Consider the following 14,900-nt stretch of genomic DNA (forward strand, 5'->3'; position numbering starts at 1 on the left):
GATCCCGCAGCAACTGGTAGGTATTTATCTCCCCTCTTGACATGTCCCAAGTATTGCAGTTTGCGTTTTTAAAAGTGTCAATTTTTTCTCTTTCTGCATCCTCCTCAACATTTGTCTCTCAGCATTCTTCCTTACATCCACATTTCAAATCTTTATCTCCTCCTAACCTTTTCCACTCTGATCCTGATTTCTTCAGAGCTAGCGTTATTTTCGTTGATAACAGTTTCCAGATAATTATATTTTTTCACACCTTCAATTTTTCCATCATGTCAGGGAAATTTTGTGGTGATTTAGATACCGCCATTATTTTTATTTTGCTGATGTTAAGTGATAATCTTCGCTGCTTTCTACTGTTCTATTAATTAGTATCTGAAAATCTTCTGAGTTTCTGCAATTACAACCGTGTCATCTGCATATCTTATGTTGTTTTTTGGGATGCTATTTATTTACTTTAATACCTGTAGCTTGCTCTGAAAGTGCTCTATTTATGATGTCTTGAATGAGAGTCATTAATCTAGAATTCCTCCATCGTCTCTTGCTCTATTCGAATATTTGCTTTTTGGTTATAGTAAACCTTTTTATTCAAGTATTTTTCTAGCAGCAGTCTCATTAGAGATAATCGTGACCTACTTAAAGGACATTATTGAAGTTATCAAAAAATCTTTTGTATATACCCTCTTTGTACTATGGTTTCTCGACACAGGGTGAAATATCATTTTTAAATTTGTTAGAGAAAATAGTATTTTACTAAAATTTTGTTGGTTACGTTACTTATTTTTTTTTTTATTAAATCACCAGAGTTTTGGGACAAGAATAATTTTGGAGCGTACGAAAGATAAGTACCAACTAAAACACTGAACATCAATAATTTATGGTTATCTTTATTATTTTAAACTAAAGTATTAAATATATCAGTTAGTTAATATACAATGAAATGTTTGCGTCTTACAGTTTAAACCCGGCAAAATAAAAATAGAATTTTGGTTGAAAACAAATTTGAAAATTTCTCACATTCCCAAATAGTGTTCTTTAAAATGATAGCCAAATGCTAGTTTTATAGGTAATATTAAACATAATGATTTCACAGCTGACTGTACCAATCTTAAAACTTAAATTGCGATTATTACTTTGCTGGGTACATCATTACGGGCCGTTTAAAGGGGATTTAATCGAGTGGACCTAGGTCTGGTGATCGCGGAGGCCAACGAACAACACGTTTCGAAACCCGTCGCCATACAATAATTGAGCGATTCGCTAATGTTACTATATTGTGGCGTCTCAATTAGCGCAAAAGTTTGAATTCTCGAGAAATCGTTTCTCTATAGGTTGGGTCCAGTTTAACAACGAGGTTAGAATCGATTAAGTTACTCAACGCGGCCATTTTCTATTTAGCGTCAACCCACGACACAACACTGCTTTATGACACCACGTAAGCCGATATTCAGTCATTAAAATGCGATTATTATCCTTTATACCGAGTTTCCTGTATGACTTGGCCGTATATGGTCGTCTCAGTTGCGTGAGTAGTACGACCGGCAATTTGTCCCATCCGATGATTTTTTTTTGATTCATTCACAACTTTTCCACGTCTTGAATCCACGTCATTAGTGGAATTAAGTTCAGATTTTGATTAGTTTGTTACCGGAAATTGGTGCGAATACGTTCGGATTGAACGTTTTTTTATTCGCGTGGGTGAAAGTTCACTTTTTCCCACTAAGTAGTGCGTCAAAGTTGCTTTTTTTCTCTAGTGAGACAGAAGTGATAATTTTGAAAGTAAAACTAATTTAAGTAGAGTTATAGTGTTATATTTTGATATTTCTCGGTAGTCACAATATTAAAAGACAGATATAGTCAAAATGACTAATTTAACCTAACCTTCAGTTCAAAAAAATATTACTAATAATAATAATAATTTTCTTAATTAAATAATATACTTCTCGCACGGTTAGGTGACTAACTATATTGTTCTGTAATTACAAACTGATTAAATATAGATTTAGTTGTTAAAGTAGCTCTAGAAGTCTTAAGTTAAACTTTGTATTTTTTTCAACGGCAGAAAACCACCTTTTTTAGAAATTTACTTTCAAAAACGTTCATCTACACGGTGTGTTAAGAGCCCGCGGCAATAGTTTCATTTCACCCCACCTAACTTCTTGTGACAGAAATACTAAACATGTCATACAGTGTTGTTTTAATTAATAACTCAAAAGCCGTTAATGTTATCAAAGTGAAACTTGTTTATTTCGTTTATATAGTTTTGTTGTTTATCCATTTTCTTTTATAAATTGATAATACAGGGTTCACAAGTTTTTTCGTTTAAAACCACATATTTCTGGGATATAGTCAGATTTTGACTAAAAGTTAGTCTAATAATAACTCGTTTGAACTTCCCAATTTTTCTTGAGACCATTATATGGACACCAAATTATTTTAGCACAACAAAACTTAAACAAAAAGAAAGTTAAGTATAACCCTGAGAAACTTAACAAGGTTATTTTAGGCTAACCAGAGCAGGGCTAGGAACTAACAAGGCTTGTTATGTTAGGTTTAAGTAAAATTTGTTGGAGGTTAATTGTAAATGTTATACAAAAATAGTGGATCGTGTTTATTTATAATAAAAATATTCAATCGTCTTTACTTCTAAGAAAGATTGATACGAATTCCCACTAAAAGTTTTTATCAAAAAAAGGAGGCGTTGTTATAACTATTGGCACCAATCTACTTGAAAGGTTTTTAGGCGCCATTTTCTAAACTAAACTATCTTAAGTATACTGATTAAAGCTGGGAAGCCCTGTTTGGGACTTTAGTCACCAACCACGTTTGTAGTTTAGATTTCTTCCACAAGTAACCAACTTTTCTGTACAGAATTTCCTGAACTGAAGTGCAGTTTATCAACTTTATCAAATTCCTTTTCAGAAGGATTTGTGACGAAGTCTTTTTGATATCTTTATCAAGGGAGGTAAACGTTTTACTCTCATCAACAAAGATGATCAAACTAAACAAATCAAAACGATTTATTTTCTGATTCGCTCAATTTTTTGAGAAACTGCAAACGTCTTATTTTTCTGTTGGCTTTACTAACATGTGTGTGGAAATATTTATTAAAAAAATCACACAACTTCTCAATTTTTTGAAAATAAACTTTGCTTTACGTCAGTCCTCATCGTTTGCGGGAGCAAAAGTTGCATTTTCCACCCTTGCAGGGCAAATAACTATTTATTTTGACATGTTTTATCACGTTGACGTAGTAGATGAGGTTAGGTTGTTTTTTTTCAATGGAAAATTCAACATTTTTATGATTTATGCCTGCTTTATACCTCCCATTTAAGAATTAAATTAAATTTAAATTTCCACTAAAATTAATATTTAAACTAAGAAATCTTGTTTAGGTTTATACTACAAATTAATAATTAGAAAAATAAATGACTGTTTTGACTTACTGGACGTTTGAAGTTGACGTTTCTATTGTCATCGTCATTACGCGTGTTTTGTGGATAAAGAAAATTTTTATTAAAATAATTTAACTAAATTGTTCTTAAACCACTTTTTTGGTAAAAAATCCAATTATGGAAATAGACGATTCAAGTCTAATAGACTACGTATCGCAATATCCATATTTATATGACAAAACTAACAAAAACTTGTTGTATATTCCCAACTCTTTCTTACATCTGTTTATAGGCCGCACTCCGTATCTACGTTGCCTTCTTCGTTTTTTAGTAATAGATATGCTTACTACTGCAGCAAAGAGAATCAATCCAAAATACACCTCTTCATCCATTTTTTAAATTTTTGCAAGAATTTAATGAATCAAAAAAATATACACAGCAGGAACCAACATTTGTTAGGATTATGATGCTTCACAGACTGACAGAAGACAGCAATTTACATCATGAGTGATGACAAGTATGACAGTGATAGTTCCGAAAGTCAACGAATTTAAACGAATTAAGCCGAACTTTAATAAAGTTGGTTTAACTTTAATTTAAAATTAATTTTAGTTTAGTGTAAATTGAAAGTATAAATGGGCTCGCTTGTAAGTTCACTTTCAGCTTTGATAAATTAATTTTAGTTTAAATGAAAGTTTAGTTTAATTGTTAATTGAGAGGTATAAAGCAGGCATAAGTTTTCAAAATTTCCAGGCAAAAAATTGACTTTCTAAATCAAAATTTCACTCACACTCTCTGGGATGGAAGTCAATCTAGTAGATTTTTTTGCCCCTCTTTTTCTTTTTAGAGCAAAATTTTTTAGTTGTTTTGTTGTTTAAGTTAAGTGTACAAGAGCAGTTTTACATTAGTATTATTACTATTCTCCGTGTTATGTTGTATTGTTTGATACTTTTAATTATTGCTAATCGTTGCACACTCCTAAATTTGACGCTTTCTCTGAAAACCAGATAGCGCTCCTTGATATAGTACTTAATTTTGTGGAAATCATTCAGGTTGAATTTGACCAATCACAGAGAACTACTTGAATAATTTTGCCAAAATGTTTTTAGTAACTATTATTGAAGGGTTTGGGAACTGGATACTGTTCAGTAAATATCAGGTATTCAACTTGACTACGTTTTGTAATTATTATTTTGGCTTCTTCAAGTCTTAATATATTTTGCTTATTGAATGATTTAGATATAATGCTAAATTCTGACTTCCTGACTGACGACTCTTGACGGAATTTCAAAGTTTATCACGTCCGGCAACTTGTCTCTGTACGTGAATCCTATCTTTGGCATGTTTTAACGCTCGATGACATCTCGATAGGGCCAGTACAACATAATTCCATATTAATCGATTAGTGGTAACGAAAAACGGTTATTGAATCGCCGCGTTGGGCATATGGTCGGCCTAAAATGGTTCGCGCTCTTCGATATGTACACAGACACATGTAAAGTACTATTATTGGTAATTAAACAATTATCCGAGGCGATCGATCGAACGTGAGAAAATTACACTTCAGGGTAGGTGAAGGTGGACAACTATACACGGCAAAAGGCGGAGACAGAAGAACTTTCCCGTTTATTTTTTTTTAATATCTATTACCAGGGAAGAAATCGATTTTTAAGTTAAAAATAGCACGGTTTATCATAAATTGCGCAAAATAATGACATAATGGTCGATTTAGTGAGTGTGGAAAGACCTTTAGCGCGTTTAAATGTTATGTGCGTTCTGCATTAACCGTGAAAAGTGAACGGAATCGTTATGCACATACACAACAAAATGTTGTAAAGTATCATTCAAGACAAACTAAAATAGGTCTAACCTATCTAAAAATCTATCTAGGGTGTCTATTTCTACAGATTCTGTTCAATTTAAACATTATAAGAAAAAGTGATGTTATGTACATTTTGTTTGGATTATTATGCATCTCTTTAAAAATCAATCTCCATTTTAAAAACAATAAAATTGATTTTTAAATAACATTTTTTATAGTGTTTTCCTATCTTCTACAATGGTTTTCCAGAAGGTATTTTTTGGTTTATAACAGCTTTAGTTGCTAAAATTTTTATGGCAAATTCCATTATTCCAATGAAATGCTTGAACTCAATTTGTAGTAAAAATGGCAATTTTTTTTCAAGATTTCAAGAAAATTACTGACTTTACTGACCGAATGACATGACATTTTATCAATTTGTTTATAAATGTAATTGAAGTTATTATTATAGTCCTTTTTTGTTTACTATTCATCTTAATGTCTAAAAGCTAATTTGAATCAAAATGTCCTTTGATCCTATGTCATAAAAACAGTTTTTGAAATTTGGAAAAAATTAACATCGTGAAGAAAACTACTCATTACTCAACGTGAATATGAAATAATTTTTCTGCGACGTTGCCACTAGTAAAGTAAATGCGCACTTTTCTCAATCAAAATACGTATCAAAACTTGGGGTTTTTTCTTTTTAGAACTGACTTTTTGAGGTGAATTTTTAACTATTCCGTATGTCTAGAATTCGACGTAAAATCTGAAAATTGTCAACTTCTCACTTAAAATTGAACAATTTTTAGACGAAACCAGTCTCTGTGACGTCGTTTGACTACTTTAAGACACCAGAAATGCCTAAAAAGTCAATTTTAACAACTCCAAAACAGAAACACAGTTATTGACTGTATTTGACACTTTTCGGACAATTTTCAGTCCTTATGACGTAATTTCTGACAATTTCTAGATGAAAACAGTCTCTGTGACGTCGTTTGACTACTTAAAAACAGCAGAAATGCCTAAAAAGTCAATTTTGACAACTACAAAACAGAAAAACTGTGATTGACTGTATTTGACGATTTTCGGACATTTTTCAGTCTTCATGACGTCAATTCTGACAGTTTCTAAAGAAAACACTCTGTGACGTCGTTTGACTACTTTAAGACACCAGAAATGCCTAAAAAGTCAATTTTGACAACTCTAACACAGAAAAACATTTTTTACTGTATTGGATACTTTTCGGACAATTTTCAGTCCTTATGACGTCATTTCTGACAAATTCTTGATGAAAACAGTCTCTGTGACGTCGTTTGACTACTTAAAGACAGCAGAAATGCCTAAAAAGTCAATTTTGACAACTCCAAAACAGAAAAACTGTGATTGACTGTATTTGACGATTTTCGGACATTTTTCAGTATTTTTGACGTCAATTCTGACAATTTCTAGATGAAAACAGTCTCTGTGACGTCGTTTGACTACTTTAAGACACCAGAAATGCCTAAAAAGTCAATTTTGACAACTCTAACACAGAAAAACATTTTTTATTTCTGTATTTGACATTTTTCGGACAATTTGACAGGAAGGTAAAAATATTTTTAAAATATGGCACGTTTTAAATTTATCTTAATTTAAATTTTCTATAATATTTCTTAAAAAGCTGAGATATGGTTAACTAAAGGTTATTTTGCATAAAACTGATATTGCACAATAACACATTTGTATACAAGGTGGTAAAAAAAAACTTATTTACAAAAACAATACAAACCGTTCAACAGTAATTCATACTTCAAGTACGAGTTTTGCAATATCCTAATAATTCTAATATCTCAGTTATTCTGGATTAAGAAGAGCAGACAATTTAGTGCTAAAAAATATAGGTTTACGTTTTAAACAAGGTGGCGCTAATAAACTTAAAACTTAACGACCGAAAAAGGCAAAGTTTATTATCATCTACTCCATTTTCGCTGTTCCAGTTTTATGTTTAATGAATTAGGTGAAAAGATACAGGATTTCAACAAAAGTATTCAATTTCTAGTAAAATTGCTTATAAACTGTATGCCAATGACACATGGAGTTTGATAAAAGTCACACAGGGTGGTCAGAAATTTTTTAGTCAATGTGAATCAAAAAATAAGTTCAACGTCATTATGTACCTGAAATTTGTACTTTCATATTTAAATCGATCGGTTTTTCGTCTTGGTACACCTTGTAGGCCATAACAAACCATTACCAAGAATTGATATTTTTATATCAGTCCAATACAGGTTATAAGTAGATGGTTTTTCCTTGAAAGTAATGGTTGGTTAGCTGGAAGCGCCTCTTTCAGTTAATTGCAAGTTTAGTAGTTAAAACAGTTTTTCATGGGACAATCCAAGCCAGTCATTGCGATATCACTGAAGCTAAATCGCATTACCGCGACCGTTGTAAAAGAGTTTTTGTCGGCACGCACTTTTTCATCATAATTTTCTTCTTCGATCCGGTATCGATTAAATTGAGCCGAGATGAAAAGGCCAATTTGACGCTTGTCCGCTCCTGTAATAGTCCAACAATGTGAAGCCACCACATTGAAGCGGTGCTCTTTTGCACCAAAAAAAAACTCACCACGAGGAAAAAGTCTTGGAAATTGTTTGTAGTTCCAAGAAAGTAGATTATTGACAAAAGTGCTTAAGGAAGAGCTTTTTAAATTAAGTTGAAAACTTTTTGTTTCAACCCCTTTAAAGTATATTGTAGCCGCCACTGTGCAAATCAAAAGTAGAGAAAAAATGTGAAACGCAATCGTTTAGCCGTATTGTAGACAAGCCGTCCATAGTACAAGCCTATAAATTCCGAATTGCCCAGTGGGCTCAGTCACGACAATGCCTATCTGAGACCGAGAATCTAAGTGGGTTCAGAGGGGGGGAAAAAACACTGTAAGTGGAGGAGTTATGAGCGTGCGATCGCTTTTTGACACCCGGTGGGACGCCGATGCTGCCTTTGTTATTAGCAGCACGGAACTGACTCGACGTGCAAACACATAAATTATCCCCGATCCAACCGTTTATCCTACTCGGAACAAGGGAAAAAGTCGCACACGACTTTATTTTTTTAAACACCCGGTGTTTGAGACCGAGGCGCCACTCGGACAACCGGACTTGATTCCGTTTGATTTCTTGTAATAGAGTGATACGCTCTTTAAGGGCATCAGTAACGCGTAGACCAAGCATTGCGATTGAAAAACGTAAAGTCTTCACCAATACCCTTCATCATATGTAGTTTTTGGCAATGATCATTTGGTAACAAAGTCAATGTGAGAGGGTTTATTTGATAAAAAAATACAAAATTTTAATAATTCCTAATTTATTTTGTTACATATTGAAAGTATGGTTCATTTTTTTTCCCGTGGCGGTTACGTCATCTAGTGCTCCGCCATATTGAAATTTACGCATGTCGTTTATTACAAGCTAGGCTATCCATCTTTTTAATCACCTGTTTGGACGTTGCCGTATTGACAAATTCCTCCTTTAAACCTCACAATATGTATCTTTCATTAAGCAATTATAAATGAAAATGAGAAAACTATATTGTTTTGAAAAAAAAACGTTCTAAGAATCTCACATGTTTTGCATGCAATAAATGCTCGAAATATGTATAATTCATCGGTCCGTTTATTACTGCAACCAACAATACACCAGGTTCACATCTGCTCGTGGAAGATGTGGCAACATAGAGCATAGTCCCAACTGACAGTCGGCTAAACATTTTGAGGTTAGGAATTTTAAAAAGTTGAAAAACAGCAAAAACTACAAACAGAAGAAATAAAAACATAATTTAGGGTTGTTTAAGTTTATTAATTAGTGTTGTTATTGCGAGACCTTCGTAAAATTTAAGATTTTTCTTCACCAAACTGGAAAACTTGCAACATTTGGTGGTAAACAAAGGCGGAAAGTTCCAATCAAACTTTGGTTTGGGAACAACAACCACATTCAATTTAAATTATCTGGAAAGAACATCACAGATAGGTGCATTCAAACGAGTCATTAACAGCCCAATACCAACGTTTCAAGAATTATTCCATAAAATTTGCAAAAAAGGAAAGGCAATGTGTGTATGCTGGGGACTATTAAATCCTAAAGCAGTGTTTTAACTTATAACAGAATTGTTGGTGTTTTAAGAACTTGCTTCTTGGTTTTGTGATATAGATTGCTTATTTATTTCCTTTTGTAAATTTACTCGGCAGCATTAAATACATATCAATTTGTTTTTTTGTGTTACTTATTTAACATGTTTTTACAATTTTAGTTCAATTTATTGTAAGAGCAGGTAGGTACCTCAATTAAGGAAATTATCTAATTTTATGATTGTTTATGAAGAAAACTAGACCAGAAAAAAAGAACCTCGAGTGTACTTTTTAAAGATTTTATTTATATATTTCATAATGTGTAAATAATACAATTAAAATAGTAATTTAACCTACTATCTGATGTAAAATACTGTATTTAACAGTAGCACCATCTGTTTTTAGCCTTATAGTCAGAGAAGATACGGCAAAATTTATAAGGGCTAATTCTGCAAAATAATGGCATTTGATCAAATTTATGTATTAAGTAACTTGTATCTTTCTAATATTACCTGAAACTTATTAGAAATTTGTTTTTTCAACACTCTGCATATGGATTTTGACAACGCCATTATAACCATAGCTTCAAACACCTTTTGTTCAGAGTCTTTGAGAGCAATTGATAATGGGACTTTTTAAATTTGGACCCTTTCAAAGCATGATAAGCAAACTCCAGATTAGGCAAATAAAAGTACCTGAAACATAAGCTATTTAGTATTAGCAGCTCATTAATACCTCTACCAGAGTCCTTTTCATAATATTAGGTAAATCACCTTGTCAGCTTCTGCGAAATACACCTTTACTCTATATCCATGTTTCTTCGAGAATCACTGGCTTAAATAAACTTGGTTTTTGTAGTGTTCTGGTAAAAACTCTTCGTGGGAGTAAGTAAATATATGGACTGTTTCATTGTGACAGTGTTTTCTATTAAAAAAGGCATCCTTTTCTGTTCCACAAACTCTAGTTCCTTCAGAATGTTTCACTGGACCCCTTGATAGTTGTAAAGTGTATTAAGAAGGTGGCATCTTCAAAACTGACTACGTATTTTTTTTCATTGAAAAGCTTACATGTGACCGAATCATAAAATCATCAAAATAGGGAAATTCAGTGTATGACAATGGTTTATACAAATAGTCAAATGTTCGTATTAAAGATCAGCATAAAATCTCAGTATGGTTGAAAAGACGTCTAATTTCTACATGTTTGAAGCTGGTATTTTTTATAGATTGACACAACACATAATAAGCATAACAGCATAAGCACAACACAATCACAGCATAAGCATAGCTTCTTGAAGTGTTAATTTATAGATTTTTTGGCATAAAGCAAATTCTTGTATAGAAACGACAGAGGTTAACTAAGCTTTTTGTTATTCTCAATACAATAACAACAAAATGAGAGAAAGTGGTTGGAGTACAATAGAAGAAGATCAAATTAATAGAATTTAAAAGTAAATTAACCAATTAATCAATAATTTATATTGAATGACATTTGAATATAGTCCACAAAAAAGGATTCTTCTTTACCATACAAATAACTCATTTTGATTGATTAAACACAAATACATAGCATAAGCACAACACAAAAGTTAAAACTTGGCCAACTCTTGTGTTATGCTGTGTATTTAGAAATTGATTTGTGTATGTCTCATGTTTTAAGTTTCTATTCTATGATTGTGCTTGTCTTAACTGACTGTATTGCTACATTGCCATGAGCCATGTCCTGTGACTGTCCCATCCATGTACTCAGAATAAAATGAAAACGATCTTGGTTTAAAACTGCTTTTTTATCATTGAAAATTAATCAATATGATTATTGAATGTTTGTAGAAAAACGTATTTTTTGATTTGAGATAACCAATATTGCAAAAATCTAATGCCAGCCATGTACATAGTCAAATAAAAGGATTAGTTGTAAAATAAACCAATTTTGACTGCACAGTAAGAAAAATTGGAGAATATTAATATATTATTTACACAACTATTATCATAATAGAGAATAAAGTTATATTTGTATATCGTTGTATCAAATATGACAATCTTTCCCCCTTTCTATACCGTTTGTCGAACATTTCTCTCCCCTCATCCTTGTTCTGCTCATGCAGCCAAAAATGAACAAGAGGCCGTGTCTGCATTAATAATACATTTCTAAGAATAGTTACGTATTTCTGTTATAGAGGGCGCACTATTCGAGCAGTTTCGGTTCGAAGCCTTCTAACTTTGAATGGTGGTGGTAGATGGGTGCAATGGATCCAACGCCCGATTGATTTTCCTCATTTCGGCCATGTCTAGGCAAACGAAAAAAATATGCCCGCCACCCAAGTCAAGACGTGGTGTACAGTATGTTTGTGTGTACGATTAGGCCACGCCTCTAAATAGCGTTTCGTGCATTACGACGTCGTGTCTAATTGGTCGAAGTTTCCTATCAGTGGGCGTAGCTTTTCCTTTAGTTGATAAAAAATCGGCCACTTTTCGTGTCCCGTACATACACACGCGTCCGGTTCTCATCTTCTCGTCATCGTCAATGTCGAATGCTCCACGTGTGCTTCGGGTTCCGCGCCGCAAATTAAACAACTTTTACGCGTGTCGACGATAACGAAATGCGCAAATATTTTCCTGTGTCATAATTGTTGTTGCAAAATAGATTTCGCGGAATCCGCGTGTTTAATGATTACAAGCCTTGTTTGCGCGTATTAACGCTATTTATTCGATAATACTTAAAATTGTGAGAATATATGCCCGAAGGGGAAATACCACCACATTTTCATACGTCATACCCATCCAAATTAGGACTTGTACAGGTATCGTACAGAATGTTGCGACATCTGTTAGCTATTTAGTAAAATATGTTGTAATGAGTGTAATGCTATTAGATGGCGCCAATTTTCAAAGTATTGGAACTGTATTTACCTCAAAAATCTTAGGTTTCTCGTCAGAAATCATTTTTAGCAATTTGTTGTGATACGAGCTTAGTGTTAGGTAAGGTTATGGTTTTCGATTATTTTAAGGCATAGCAGGTTTGTTTAGGCTTTATATTCTTAATAATTTGTAAATCTGGAAATATTTTTAGAACGATAAATCAATCATAATCATTAATAACATATTTATTCAACCAAATTTTGAAAACTAGTATTATTTGTTCGAAAACGTGAAAAAGATATGTGACTATTATTACACAGGGTGGCCCAGATAAAAGTTACCACCCATTTTATGGCCCTCCTACTAGGTTCGAAAATATTTGTTCCAACACTGTTGTACTTTTTAGAGACAAATTATTAATGTAATTCTAACCTTCTAACTCCAACCTCTTAGAGCTTAGAGGGGGTAAGAATTGGTACCTCATTAAAGCCTACTTGTTAAATTTCAAGTCATTTTATCCATCATCCACTAAAATATAATATAAATAAAACTGATAGTGCTGTCCTTTATGAATTTCATGTAAACATTTTTCTTTTTATATTTTGCGGGTGTATAAAAAGGTTTATAATGTTATTTTTGTTTCAGCAGTTTGCGTAGTCGGCGCTCGGCTGGCGATGGGGAGTGAGCACTACTGCCTGCGCTGGAACAACCACCAGGCCAACCTTTTGGGCGTGTGCGCGCAGCTTCTGCGCGACGAACGCCTCGTGGACGTGACACTGGCGTGCGCAGACGAGGGACGTTGCATACGCGCCCACAAGGTAACCTAACCTAGAATTTGCTTGAAACTTTTTGGAATGGAACATCTGGAATTTGCAGGTTGTGTTGTCCGCCTGCTCGGCGTACTTCCGGGCGTTGTTCGTTGACCACCCGGCCCGGCATCCAATAGTCATCCTCAAAGACGTGCGCTTTAGTGATCTGCGCACCATCGTCGAGTTCATGTACAAGGGCGAGGTGCGGGTCGAGTACGCACAGCTCAGTAGGCTGCTGCAAACGGCCGAGAGCCTTAAGGTTAAAGGTAAGTCTAAACTTTAAAACAAATGTGTGTCATACAACTCGAAATTATGCTTCACCAGGTCTTGCTGAAATGACAAGAGAATACAAGCCGGACCCACCCGAGCAGACGGAACCCGAAGAGCTGGTGAACAGGCGGCCGCCTTCGTTGGGCGCCACCAGCGATCCAACTCCACCACGGAACTCGCCAGTGGCGGCGGTACCGCCCACAACTCGACAGTCACCCGAACCCTTGCCCCGACCGCCTTCTCAGAACGGGTCGCCCGATCCGCCACCGGCTACCAACAACTTCGGGCCGGTGGTGGCGGGCGCGGCACCATGTCGTCCCTCGCCCCCTTTGAACTGCACCGATCCGCTGCCCGGGCCTTCGAGTCTGCCGCCCATTCAACAAGTGCCCTTGGTAAGACTCAGATAATGTTGATCAATTGTTCATGTTTTAACATTGACTTCTTTAATTGATGAAAACGAATGCAAAACCGTTTATGAATTAAGTATTTTTAATGGTTTTTACCAGTACAAATAAAACTGTAAGACAGGACAGGATTCAAAATTGCTCTTTAGAGATTGAGAATTATTGTTATTAAATACCGATGATACTGATTTGGTACATTTGGTTTACAGAGTTTAAAAAAAGAAGTGGACTGGGGAGGAGGGATGGATGACAAAAATTCAGGTGGTGAAAGTTCCTCGGACTACTCTAGGATTCCGCACGATTCGGTAAGTTGTTAATCACAATGGGGTTCGATGACTGTTGGTAGTTTAAGGTGGCTGGGTTGGTCGCAAATTATCGTAGTAGAATTGGGGTTAAGGGTGTCGCGCATAAGGGAGTCGCGTGTGTGTGTTCGGGTGCGGCCGCCCGGGGCGACGCCGGGCCGCCCTCAGGCCGACACGAGCGTCAACTTCTTGCCCGCGCCGCCTCGCACCCACACACGCGGCAAGAAGTTGATGTGTCAATGTCGGTTTCGCAGGAGCGGCTCGACGACGACCCCGGCATTTCGGGCGGATCGCCGCCAAGGATCTACCAGTGCATGTACTGCGGCACCACGTTCCCCCACCAGAGCAAACTGACCAGGCACATTCTCAGTCATTCGTTGGAGACGCTCAAATATCGAGAACAGCGCGGGATACCGCCCTTAAATCTGACGGAACCTCCCGGGAGTTGGCCAGAACAACGCGCTCAAGAACCACCCGATCCCAACGATCTGCTGAGATCCGAACCGACTCCCATGGACATGGAGGAGGCGGCATCTCAGCCTGGCGGTGTGGTGTTGTGCAAGTTTTGTGGTAAATCGTTTCCGGACGTGGCCGCGTTGATCGCTCACTTGCCCGCACATACGGGCGATCGACCTTTCAAGTGCGAGTTTTGCGGTAAAGCGTTTAAATTGCGACATCATATGAAGGACCATTGTCGAGTCCATACCGGCGAGCGGCCGTTTCGGTGTAGTTTGTGCGGGAAGACGTTCTCTAGATCGACCATCCTCAAAGCTCACGAAAAGACTCACTATCCCAAATACGTGAGGAAGTTTTTGTCGCCCAGCCCTTTGGACACTGAAGATGATAGTCCTCATTAACTCGGCAATACTAGATTTATTAGTGACCCGCTTTTGTTTGATTTGCTTTTGAAACTTTGGCTAATGCAGGATTCGGGCAAACCCCTCGAAAGCGTTATTTTATTACTT

At 35.6% G+C, this 14,900-nt stretch overlaps 1 protein-coding gene and 1 long non-coding RNA gene across 15 annotated transcripts in view; one reads left to right on the forward strand and one right to left on the reverse strand.

Moving 5' to 3' along the window:
- The window catches only part of LOC145728531 (uncharacterized), a 47,034-nt gene that overhangs the window by 19,588 nt on the left and 12,546 nt on the right, over window positions 1-14,900 (forward strand). For 6 of the 14 annotated variants that reach the window (XM_081979429.1, XM_081979651.1, XM_081979718.1 and 3 more), the window contains 4 exons: window positions 12,796-12,968; window positions 13,027-13,225; window positions 13,284-13,621; window positions 13,843-13,938. In XM_081979429.1, the coding sequence (XP_081835555.1) occupies window positions 12,825-12,968; window positions 13,027-13,225; window positions 13,284-13,621; window positions 13,843-13,938 (777 nt within the window). In that variant the 5' untranslated portion in view covers window positions 12,796-12,824. Of the gene's footprint in view, window positions 1-11,409; window positions 12,093-12,709; window positions 12,730-12,795; window positions 12,969-13,026; window positions 13,226-13,283; window positions 13,622-13,842; window positions 13,939-14,900 lie in introns of those variants that run through there. The other 8 variants (XM_081979122.1, XM_081979287.1, XM_081979371.1 and 5 more) reach the window with 3 other exon arrangements.
- On the reverse strand, window positions 9,608-10,661 carry LOC145731166 (uncharacterized). Its single transcript, XR_014178758.1, has 3 exons — window positions 10,066-10,661; window positions 9,805-9,987; window positions 9,608-9,741 (listed from the first exon to the last, which is right to left on the reverse strand). It is a non-coding gene; the product is annotated as an uncharacterized LOC145731166 (long non-coding RNA).

The sequence above is a fragment of the Ips typographus genome, linkage group LG1 (genome assembly GCF_016097725.1).
Source record: "Ips typographus isolate SLU linkage group LG1, UJ_Ityp_2.0, whole genome shotgun sequence".
NCBI classification, from domain to species: Eukaryota; Metazoa; Arthropoda; class Insecta; order Coleoptera; family Curculionidae; genus Ips; species Ips typographus.